This window comes from Bison bison, unplaced genomic scaffold (assembly GCF_000754665.1).
Source record: "Bison bison bison isolate TAMUID 2011002044 unplaced genomic scaffold, Bison_UMD1.0 scf7180017864472, whole genome shotgun sequence".
Classification (NCBI taxonomy): domain Eukaryota; kingdom Metazoa; phylum Chordata; class Mammalia; order Artiodactyla; family Bovidae; genus Bison; species Bison bison.
Window position 1 is genome coordinate 13,228,627 of NW_011495033.1, and position 12,762 is coordinate 13,241,388.

Below are 12,762 nucleotides of genomic sequence, written 5' to 3' on the forward strand. Positions count from 1 at the left end.
CTTGATGAAAGTGAAAGAGGAGAGTGAAAAAGTTGACTTAAAGCTCAACATTCAGAAAACTAAGATCACGGCATCTGGTCCCATCACTTCATGGTGAAACAGATGGGGAAACAGTGTCAGACTTTATTTTTGGGGGCTCCAAAATTACTGCAGATGGTGACTGCAGCCATGAAATTAAAAGATGCTTACTCCTTGGAAGGAAAGTTATGACCAACCTAGACAGCAGATTGAAAAGCAGAGACATTACTTTGCCAACAAAGGTCCGTCTAGTCTAGGCTATGGTTTTTCCGGTGGTCAAGTATGGATGTGACAGTTGGACTGTGAAGAAATCTGAGTGCCAAAGAATTGATGCTTTTGAACTGTGGTGTTGGAGAAGACTCCTGAGAGTCCCTTGGACTGCAAGGATCCAACCAGTCCATTCTGAAGGAGATCAGTCCTGGGTGTTCATTGGAAGGACTGATGCTAAAGCTGAAACTCCAATACTTTGGCCTCCTCACGTGAAGAGTTGACTTATTGGAAAAGACACTGATGCTGGAAGGGATTGGGGGCAGGAGGAGGAGGAGACGACAGAGGATGAGATGGCTGGATGGCATCACCGACTCGATGGACGTTGAGTCTGAGTGAACTCCAGGAGTTGGTGATGGACAGGGAGGCCTGGTGTGCTGCAATTCATGGGGGTGCAAAGAGTCAGACACGACTGAGTGACTGAACTGAACTGAAGGAAAAGACTACTGGATCCAGCAATTAGATCCCTGGTGACAAAGGGAAAGAGTTTCATCAAAATAGTAGAGTTGTGAGTTCAAAAGATAGTGAGTAAAAAAAATAATAGAAAATGACTTCTTAAGAAATTAGTCTATGAATGGCAGAGACTGGAAGCTATGATAAACTTCGAGTAAAGAAAGGATTTATTTTCTAAATATGGCAAAGACATGAATATGTTTAAACAGAGAATGAAATCAGGATGCAGAAAGAGAAGTGACAAAAAGATGCTAAACAGGCAGAAAGAGAGGGGATCCAAACATAAAGAGAGAGTTTGGCCTTGGAAAGGAGGAAGAACACATCTTCCACTAAGCCTGGAGGGAGAGAGATGAAGACATGTGAAAATGCAGACAACACAGCATTAGGGTAAGAAAGGTGAAGGGAATCGTGTCCGACAGCCTCAATTAGGAAGAGAGGCAGTTTGCTAAAAAAGAATAGCTGGAATGACAGTAAAGTCTCTACTAGTTGCAGAGAATGGCAGGGGCTGGCTAGGAACCTTTGGTGGGTACTGAGGGTCTACGTGAGTTGGGGACTATGAATTTTTCCCAGTAGCAATTTAAAGTTTGTGTGATTTCTACCAGTGATGTTCAATAACTGAGATACAGGAATAAAGGAGTATTAACAGATAAACTGATTAGAGCGTTCTGGAGGACAAGGTCAACCAGGGATAGCAGGTGACTGACGTGGCAGAGCATGTTGATTAGGCTAGAGTAGGTATACAGAAAAATTAAAAGGGGACTAAGAACTTGAAGGGAAAAACAGAAAGGTCAAAGCACTAAAAGGGCCAAAGACCAGGCACTATAGGAATAAAAAGCGAGAATGTTGTTCTATTATAGTCCAGTGTTTCAGAAGAGGACGATACAACTATGGGGCCTGGCGATGTGAAATGGAGGTGAACGCTGATGGATTTGAGATCAATGAGGAATTAGAAGGCTAGGCAATCGATTACTTACTTAATACAAGGATACAGAATACACCCAGGAAAATAAGACTTGAGAGTGGGGGGGAAATGACTGATAAACATTAAGAGATTAGTATAAGCTTAATCCTCAAAGTGGGAAGGTTTTGACTAGAGTAGAAATTATAGATAAGCTTATCAGTTCTTCCCTTGAATTACACAGTAAGCAGAGTGAGAGCATAGATTACATTCTTCTCAAGTGCTAAATCCTAGTCTCTAGCACACTACAGAGTCTCAGCTGGTTCAGTAAAAGAAGGAATGAAAGAAACATGACCAATCTGTGAGCTACAAGCCTTTGGCCAAAGGTTGTAAAATTTACAATGTAAGCTGAACTAATGACATGGGCAATGATATTTTGCTTCTAGAGTATACATTTTGATGCAACTGGTAGGACAGAGAGATAGTTGTTGGAAACAGTCTATTCCTCAACATTCTAAGCTTCTCATAGTGAGTAAACAAGCCCAGGAGAACTAATAAATCCAGATGGATTATTCAGACGTAAGCAACTCATTTAAGACAAGGGAACATCTGGTTTATGATTTTATCTTTAAGGTTAGAAAGAGGTAAATTTTTACCACATACTCAGGCCAAGAGGGTTAGTACTCTCTGCTTCCAGGGATAACAAAATCAAAAGAAGAAACTCAAGGGGAGAACACAGTTATCTTTACCTAGGGATTTAGGAATTAAAACCTTGGACCTAACCCTAGCTTTTCGGGAACAGCAAGGAAAGAATGAGACAGTGAGTGATTCTCTAGCCAGGCTTAGGGAAAGAAAAGCCACACAGTGAGAACGCATGGTAACTAAGCAAAAGAAGAGGCAAAGCAAGTTAGGTCTTCAATGCCTGGGCACAAAAAGGAAGCCTGACAAATGGCAGCAGTTACGTCTATGGACTTCCCAATATATTAATCCACATCCGCTTACTATCAGTAGGGGGAAAAAAAAAAAACCCTCTTCTTTCCATTAAAGATATCTGTGCCAGACACTTAAGATATAATTATGACTAATTTTGCTCAGCCCTGATTATCAGGCGTTCATAAACAACATATCAAAAGGAATGGATTATTCTAAGAAACCTGACCAGTACTTCTTTCAACACTGTAAGAACAAGTATTATTTATACTGTCTCCAATTTTAGACTTAAAATACTGTATAGATAAAAAAATCCATAATCTCAAATGATTCCAATGGGAAAGCCAGAGAGCAGATTAATTCTGGCTTACTGATACAGAAACTGAAGTTGAAAATACCTAAACTGCTTCTTTAAGACAATCACCAATAAAGTTGTGGTCACAGTATTTGTTCCTCAGTTTTTAAATTAAGAAGTCATTTGTACTGCTTAAGTAAAAATCAGGGACAATAGGATGATATATAAACATTGTATTTTTTTAAAAAAGTCATTTTCATTGTCTTAATATAGTTTCCTACTAAGATTTTAAGACAGTGAGATATTTTCAGAAATCAATCCCAAACCAAAAGAACAAGAAACCAAACATACACAATCCAAGGTTAATAAAACAAAGAAACACATGTAACTCTGCATCTCAAAAGGTGAAAACAGAGGGGGATAAAGCAGTTGTATGAGCAAACCTAAATGCCTGCAAAGAGGCGTAACTCAAAAAATGTGCAATCCATCTATAAAGCCCTGAACAGTTAGTCTTAGTCACTCAGTTCTGTCTGACTCTTTGTGACCCTACCAGTCTCCTCTATCCATGGAATTTTCTAGGCAAGAATACTGGGAGTGGGTAGCCATTCCCTTCTTCAGAGGATTTTCGGGACCCAGGGATTGAACCTGGGTCTCCTGCACTACAGGCAGATTCTTTACCATCTGACCCACCAGATAAAGCCCTAGCAGTGTTCAAAAATTAAAAGTAAAAATAAAAGGAAAGAAAAGGAAAACAACATGAAATCATTAAGGACTATAGAAGGCAGAAGGTGGAGGGCTGAAAACAGGAGGATTATCTCAAAGTCTCTGTAAGAACAGATAGATCAGCAAGATTCCCAAATCTATAGTAACCAGCCAGGAACTACCACTTGGAGAGATGTAGTCTCCAGAAAAAAAAAAAAAAGAGTGAAGGATCAGATAGAGTAGAGTGCTGAAGTAAAAACTTGACCTTGCTACTCAGCCATAATAAAGACCAAAACAATGCTATCTGCAGCAACACGGATGGACCTAGATACTACCACATTTAAGCAAAGTCCGAAAGAGAAAGACAAAATACCATATATCAGTTACGTAAACAAAATACAACAAATAAAGCTATCTACAAAACAGAAATAGACGCACAAAGCAAATACACTCGTGGCTGGGGATAGGGAGGGAAGGTAGAGGCAAGGTTTGGGAGTTTGGGATTAGCAGATGCAAACTAGTACACAGAGGCTGGATAAACAGCAAAGACCTACCACATAGCACAGGGAACTATAATAAATATCATGTGATAAACCATAATGGATGAAAAAGAATATGCATGTGTAAGTGAATCGCTTTGCTGTGCAGCAGAAATGAACATAACATTGTAAAGCAACTATACATCAATAAAGTTAAAAACAAAACAAACATGACTTCAGTAAAAATCTGATGTTGAAAGGTGAGATCTCCATCTCCTGTCTGTCATCCAGCCCCAGAATGCTTTTTCTAGGCAGAATAATAGAGGATCTTTCCCAGCACGAATTGATCCATATCAGAAAAAAGACCTTTAGACACTGACGTTTAGAAGTTCTTAGTCAACTGCCAGCTAATCTCATGACTGCACACTGGAGAAGGCTACACGTACTCAGCTTCTGATCAGCTTCTCAGAGTTCCACTCTTCAAGGACACCAGACATGTAAAGAAGGCCCCTAACATGGCAACAAAACACTAAATCAAAGTCAAAGAAAATAGGAACTTAGACAAGAGACACGCCCATCAGACAAAAGAATATTTCAAAGAATTTATAATTAAAATGTCTCAGAGGAATAAAGGAAAATATTGTACTCACAAAATAGGTATAAAAAGAAAAAAAAACAACAAAAAGAGCTTTGGGGAATTACAAATATGATAGTTTTTAAAATATAAGTAAGGGAATTCTTTGGCAGTCCAGGGATTAAGACTCTGCACTTGCACTGCCAGGGGCCTGGACTGGATCCCTGGTCGGGCAACTATTAATGAAATCCCACAAGCCATAATGCAAAGCCAAATAAATACACTAAATTTTAAAAATGATTAGAAAATAAATTTCTAGGAAAAACCTCAGAAAGTAAACAAAAAGATAAAGAAATGGACAAGTGGAAAGGAAAGAAAAACAGATGATCAGTCTAGGAGGTCCAACACCCAAGTAAACGCAATTCTAAGAGAAGAAAACCACCAGAGGAAAATCATCGAAGAGATCATAAAAGAAAATTCCCTGGAGCTAAAAGACGAAAACTTTTAAGACTGAAACAGTAAAAATAAATAATAAGAATCAAAGCAAGACATATCACTGCAAAAATTTGGAATATCAAATTCCCCTTCTTTCAGTTTCTCAGGAAATCACCATAAATGGTCACCAGAGCAAGGGAACAGGACACAAACTAAGAAAAAGGAAAATCTGGGATCCAAGAAACAAAGGATCCAACACTGACGGAGTCAGGAGGATCTGAAGGATTGTAATGAAGGGGAAGTCCAGTAATGACAGCAATGCCGAGAGAAAGATCAGCACAGGTGAGAGCAGGGGACAGAAGGCTCCTCTGGGGTGGCCCGAGCAAAATAAACAGGACTAGTCACTTATCTCATAAGTGTGCTCATACACTGGCCTGAAAGGTGTTTTAGAGTTGATGGGAGGTTTGAGAAGGCAACAGTAGATCGAAAGAAAATGATGTCAGATGAGGATGGGAAAAAGGAAGAAAGGAATAAAACAGGAAGTCAATCTCTAATTCTAAAACTACTGAATTAAGTCACAGCAGAACATGCTTATTACTTAGAAATACAGAGACCAGAACAAAGGGCTAAAGAGTTAACCTCAGAGGAGAAATGAAACAATCTCCTCTGCACCCTCACCAAGTAACCAAGCAGAATAAAACAGGAGTAAGAATGATAAAATGTACCCCACATTCCAAGAGGACTTATAATTGTGGTAGAAATACAATTTTTAACTGAGAATTTTAGACCAAAATATCAATTTTATAGCAATTAAGAACATAGTTGAGGGGGAGGAGAGAAATCACCTTTTTAAGCACCTTCATGGCAAATATTTTCCCGGTATTTGCTCCTGTTACTTTTCGTACTTGAAAAACCTGGATGAAAAATAAAAGTGTGTGTTATTAAAAGCTAAACTATGTTAAGTCACAGTCCCTTAATTCCTAGGTATACGAAGCAAATGATACAGCAGTCTATATTCTTACAGAAACTAGCACCATCAAGGACTGTGTACAAACATGATGAGCTAAAAGAGCCAGACTACATTCAAGATTTACTAGTGTGCTTAATCACTCAGTCGTGTCCGATTCTTTGCGACCCCACGGACTGTAACCCACCTGGCTTCTCTGTCCTTGGGGATTCTCCAGGCAAGAATACTGGAATGGGCTGCCATGCTCTCCTCCAGGGGATCTTCCCAACCCAGGGCTCCCACATTGCAGGCAAATTCTTTACCATCTGAGCCACCAGAGAAGCCCAAGAAAACCGGAGTGGGTAGCGTGTCCCTTTAGGGGATCTTCACTTCCCAGGGATCGAACTGGGTTCTCCTGCATTGCAGGAGGATTCTTGACCAGCTGAGCTACCTAGGAAGTCCTTAGTAGTGAAAACTGTCATACAACACAGAACCTTCCTGTTTATTCTGCTGACATCTGGTGGCAAAAGTGGTCATTACCATCTAATAACAAGCACTCTGTGTTATAAAACAAGCACTCCATGTTACTTTATAAAATCCAAGTTTGCATAGAAAAGACTATAATCATGTTTCCTAGACACACAGAAATTATAAAATAGCTCATAAATTTTCAGAGATGCTTCACATATAACTATTTAATATTTGACAGGAATTACTTAAGCCTTAAAATGATTAGCCATAATATCCTCTCATGCAACAGCTAAAATATGAGATTCACAGTGCATGTGCTATACGTTCACAATGATTAAAACAGACGAGAATGTGTCCTAAAGCCTAAGAATAAACTACAAATGCCATGTTTTGCAAAAATTAACACTACACAATAGCATAAATAGTTCTCAAGCTTAATCTTAAGTACTAACATGTTACCCAAACTCTGTCTTTTGAAAAAGAATGGCAAACAGAATGTCCAAATTTTCTTGAATAGAACACTCAAAGGTGAGGTCTTAAATTAGAAAGTTTCTGGCAAAACTATGAAACCAAAAGATGTTCTTCATTTTTCTTCTCCTCTTTTAAATTCTTCAACTGCCCTAACTCTATTGCTCTGAATACTGCAAGTCAAAGAAAATCAATTTAGATTAAGGTCTCAGTAACTGATACCAATCTAATGTGCTATGCCTCTTGAAAGTAAGGAGTAGTTTGTTTTTTAAAAGAATACCTATAGTCGGTACCATTTAACAAAAGGAAGGAATGAATCCTCTAATAACAGATACTCCCTAGCCCAGCTGCCTATTTATTTATTCCACAAATATTGACTGAGTACCCACAAAGTGCCAGGCTGTTATGTGAATGGTAGTAAGAGGAGGAGAGCTTCTATACATTGCTCAAATAATACCAGGTTAAATGATCCTGTCCTTTGCTGAGAGCTTACAAAGACTGAAGAAGACAGCTGGAAACGGTGTAAACATTAATCTACCCGAGACAGACAAAGACAGCTCTCATTTCAAAATACTTCCTACCTTTCCATAGCCCCCTTTACCAAGTACTCGAAGGAGCTCAAAACATTCTGGTCTGATTTTTTCTGGCCCTCTGTTCACACTAGTTTCTGAGATTTCAAATTTCTCACAATGTTCCATGCCACTGGGGAGAAAAATAAAACCAAAAGTAAATTTGTGAGAAGTTAAATTACCTTCAGCATATTGTTAGAATGAGAATTATACTCCAATAAAGTAAAAGGAAAAAAGTACATGATAGCAAATTTAGTATCTGTGCTCTAAGTTAATGATTCGATGACATGGTAGGTCAAGATTAGGGTGGCTTGAGAACTGTCTGCTGATCTGCTTGTTTACAGAATGTGCTACTGATTATTGATTTTCATAAGCATCAAGTACTCCCAAACTAAGATGAATTAGAACAAGTTTATTAAGCTGACAAAGGAAAAGAGTCTTCTAGTTATTCAAATTTAGTTTATTCAAAATGTCTGAGGTTAGATATTATCCAACTGTACTTGGCAACATCAGCAGAAAATCTAAGCACTTTCTAAAAGTACCCAATTAGTTCAAGTTTTCAGCTAAAAATTCTTGTTATTAAATTATAACCATGCATCTTTCCATATATACTTAATTTAAAGGTTCCCAAAAGGGTAGCGATTTATCTGTCATTTAAATGCTTTCTGTGAGTGATCTTAATTTCCCCACAATCCAAGGCTTTTTACTTGAAGGTGGGATACACCTTATTCAACTAATGAAGCTTTCCCAGAATGACACAAGAATGCACAAATCTCTGTTTAGATGACGCATTACAAGCAAAACAAGAGGCATTTGATTTGGGGAGCATTTCTAAAATTTTTATTGTTCAGTAGGAAAAGGTAGTTCTCCATATTAAACTAATAAAAATCTTTTACACACTTAGACTCATAATCAGAATACTCTGAATTTTAATAATCTTCTTCTCAAAATCCATACATGATCTCAAAACCCCAGATATGTTTTCATATTGGTGCCAAGCTCAATAAACCAAGTCTCTGTATGACTATATATTTAAGAATAGGTTATTAAAATCACATGATGGCTGTAAACTGGAGCTGATATAACCTAAATTAAAAAAAGACAGCACAGTGAAACCTTTTCAAATATACTTACAGTTCATATGGTCCAACTCCCCCATGGTCCATGCTTTCATTTAACTGACCCTGAAAAATATGTTAAAGTTTTAAAAATAAATAATCCCATAAACAAGAAATTTAAAAATGTAATGCTTCACCCCATTACTGAAGGAGAATGAATGAAAGAAATCAGCTTACAAATTCTCTATGCTTTATTAATAGGTAAATGTGATGAACAAAGTAAAGCACACAGACAATAGTGGGGGGATTTCACTTTTAGTTTTATGTGACAACTAAGCTATAGACGCTGCTCCTCATGATCTACAAACAAAACCGGGTGATTTCTCCTTCAAAAATTACATGTATGCAAAGTATGTATTCTGCATTTTATTAAACTAAAGGTACCGCATTCTGAGTTAATCAAATGACTTACAAAAAGTTATTTTGACATGCTTTTGATAAGACTAACATAATGCTAGAAACCTTATGTAACTGCAACCCAACCAAGCCTAAGGTAACCACAACCATTCCAAGACACTGTCATGAATGATACGGCTGATCAAAGCAAAACAGTTAAGCAACAGTCTCAAATTGTGTGGAGTCATACTGGCCAAACATTTATTCTGACCATAGTATAAATGAGTGCAAAACTTAATTTAACCCTCTGTACAATAGCAAAATGAACAATTCAAAAATGAAATGAAGATAACTCCATTCACAGTGGCATCAATAGAATAAAATACTTAGAAATAAATTTAACAAAAGTGCAAGGTTTCAATATTTAATAACTCCAAAAACATTGCTGAAAGAAATTTTAAAAGACCTAAATAAATCAAAAGACACTCCATGTTCATGCATCAGACAACTTAACATTGTTAAGATGGCGATACTAAACAAATTGGTTTACAGATTCAACTCAATCTTTTAAAAACACCTAGTCCCTTTCTTGCAGAAAGTGCCAAGCTTATCCTAAAATTCACTCAGAAAATCAAGGGTGGGGGTGGGGTGAAAACAGTCTTGAAAAAGGAGAACAAAGTTGGGGGACTTACATGTCCTGATTTCAAAATGTACTATGAAGCAACAGCAATTAATTCAGTGTGGTACTGGCATAAGGACAGAAATATAAATCAATGAAATAGAAATGAGAGCGCAGAATAAACCCTTCCATTTATGGTCAACTGATTTTTGACAAAGATGCTAAGAAAATTCAATGGGAGAGAGACTTGTTTCAATAAATGACAGTTCAGGACAATCGCATATCCACATGTGAACATTTACTTTGGATCCTTACCTTCACACCATGCGTAAAAGTGGGTCACAGACCTAAATGTAAGAACTAAAACTACAAACTATAAAATTTTTAGAAGAACTAGGAGAGAGTAAATCTTCACAATCCATAAAATAAGAACATACAAAGAACTTCTATAACTCAATAATAAAAAAAATAAGTAACCCACTTAAAAAAAAATAGGTTAGGATCTGAACAGGCATTTCCACAAAGAAGGTAAGTGGCCAAAAGTCACATGAAAGTACGTTCAGTATCATTAGCCCTTAGGGAAGTGCAAGCCAAAACTCTATGGAGATATCACTTCACATCAACTAGGATAGCTACAGCAGGATAGCTACAATTAAAAAGACAAAAAAAAAAAGTTTGGCAAGGATGCAGAGAAATTGTAACCCTTATACACTGCTGGCAGCAATGTAAAATGGTATAACCACTTTGGAAAAGTTAGGCAGTTTCTTCAAAAATTAAACATAGACTTACCATATGATCCAGCAAATCTATTCCTTGGTATCTACCCAAGAGAAATGAAAATAACATGTTCCACAAAGACTCAGGCATAAATGTTCATAGCAGCATTATTTACAATAGCCCCCAAATGGAAACGACTCAGATGAACATCAACCAGTGAAATGATAAATGTCGTTGACATTAACAATGGAATACTATTTGGCTATAAAAAGGAATGAAACACTGATATATACTACAACAAAGATGATCCTTAAATCATCAACTTGAGTGAAAGAAGCCAAACACAAAAGGCCACGTAATATATAAGCCCACTTATGGACGCTCCAGAAAGGCACATTTACAGGTATGGGAAACAGACTAGTAGCTGCTGAGGGCTGGGGATGGCAGTGAGGAGTTTCTGTTGAGGGCGACAGAAATGTGCTAAAACTAAATTCTGGTGATGGCTATATGACTCTATAAATATACTAAAAGTCACGGAACTCTAAAATATAACCTGGCAGCAGAAACTCAGTTATTAGTATTATAAAATGTAGCTTTAAAATGAGTATTCTTAAATACAGTCTGATTATGAACTCTCAATTTCTATCAAAGGCATCAAAAATTAGAAGTTTTAAAGTTTTTATTAAGAATTTTGGAATAATTCAATGAATATTTAGGTGAACTCATCTTTCTTCAAAGATACCAGTACACAGTCATGATACACAAAGGCAATGGACAGTATTTTTACACAATGAGTGGTCAAATGCGCTCTCAAAACAAGTGTTTTAGTCAGAACTTGCCCACAGTGTGAACAACTCAGGATGAAGTCTAACACCAAGGATGTGTGTCTCATGATTAGACCTAGGCAAATGGGGTAGAGTGGGGGGAGGGGGGTGCGGTATCAAGGGAAAAAATACTTGCAGTTTCAACTTGATACAGCTTCTTTTGTGTGGGAGGGGCAGGCAGGGGTGGTTATCATTAGAGGATTTTTTTTGGGGGGGGTCTCTGGGGCTTCATACAATCACCTATGAAGACTTCACTTTAAAGACAAAAGGCTAACCTCTATAAAATTGGTATTATATAATTGTTTTATCTTTAATATTCACTTTACTTAATTCTAAATTAAAGACTACAGAGTAATTAACACTGAGCCATGACTTTGAAGCCACCTAGAAAGAAGCCACATGCCCTGGGGCTATGTTTCACTTCCGGAGTCAGCCAGGCCTGTCTTGCCACCTGCATCTGGGCTTCGAACTTCCTACCGTTACTTCTGGAGCACAAGCATTTTGAGGAACAATTTTTTTCTGCTACTCAATGGTATCTAGAAGTCCAACACCAGAAACACCAAGCTATTCTACAGGACATACTGACGGCTACCCTTCACAGGAAACTTTATGCAGATTTTTTTTTCTGCCTTAAGCTTTATGACCCATCTAATGTTTTTTTGTGTATGTGCCACTACGACTGACAAAGTAGAATTCTCCCCATTGTGGCTCAGGGGTGAAGAGTTCTCCTGCCAACGCAGGAGACGCATGTTCAATCCCTGGATTGGGAAGATCCCCTGGAGAAGAAAACGGCAACCCACTCCTGCATTTTTATCTGGAGAATTCCATGGATGCAGGAGCCAGGCAGGCTGCAGTCCATGGAGTCACAAAAGAGCTGGACGCAGGACTTAGTGACTAAACAATAAGGTACTATAGAAGGTAACTGTTTCAAACTAGCCCATCAGAATGACTATTTACAAAGTTTTAAATTAAAATTATACATAAATTCAAGTTAATATGCCTTAAGTCCCAATTTTATAAAAATTTAAACAAACTGTTTAAAAAGTTTTAAATAAATTGTTACAGAATGGGTGAAAAATATCCTTAATCTAAATATTCATTAAAGTCATTTATCTACTTGCCTGCCTGTTCACAGATATTTCCTTATAAAATAAGGTTCAGTAATCTGGGGAAAAGAAGTAAATCTGGCCTCAAATACTGGCTATTTAAAAGTACATTACAGTAAGTATCTAATAAAATGCAAGATATTGAGATATTAATAATCATGAACATCTGAATACATATTATCTATATACCACTATTTTTCAAAACACTAAAAATTTTTTAAACTTTTTTTTGCTCAATAAAAATCTACTAACCCAATCTGAAATTCTGCAGGAAGTCTCTATTTCAAATTTTGAACTAGCAGAGTAAAAATTCATGATTTTTTTAAGTTTCATTAACAATTTTCTTTTACTCTTTTAACCTGTGTCTTCACAGAAAGCAAAGGTTTCCAACATTTTCATAATCTAATGAAAAAATTTCTAAAGGAAAACTTTCCTTTAGTTTCAACTCTGTTCCCAAATTATATTATCACCAATGAAACAGAAAAACAAAAACCCATTCAACCACTGGTTTTAATATAGTACTTAAAACTAATTCTC

General features: G+C 37.1%; 1 protein-coding gene across 2 annotated transcripts in view; it reads right to left on the reverse strand.

Moving 5' to 3' along the window:
• RPS6KB1 (ribosomal protein S6 kinase, 70kDa, polypeptide 1) overlaps positions 1-12,762 on the reverse strand; it is a 40,120-nt gene that overhangs the window by 24,087 nt on the left and 3,271 nt on the right. For both annotated transcript variants that reach the window (XM_010861597.1, XM_010861596.1), the window contains exons 2-4: positions 8,640-8,689; positions 7,518-7,638; positions 5,897-5,965 (exon numbers count right to left, since the gene is read on the reverse strand). In XM_010861597.1, coding sequence (XP_010859899.1) covers positions 5,897-5,965; positions 7,518-7,638; positions 8,640-8,671 — 222 coding nt within the window. In that variant the 5' untranslated portion in view covers positions 8,672-8,689. The remainder of the gene's footprint in view (positions 1-5,896; positions 5,966-7,517; positions 7,639-8,639; positions 8,690-12,762) is intronic.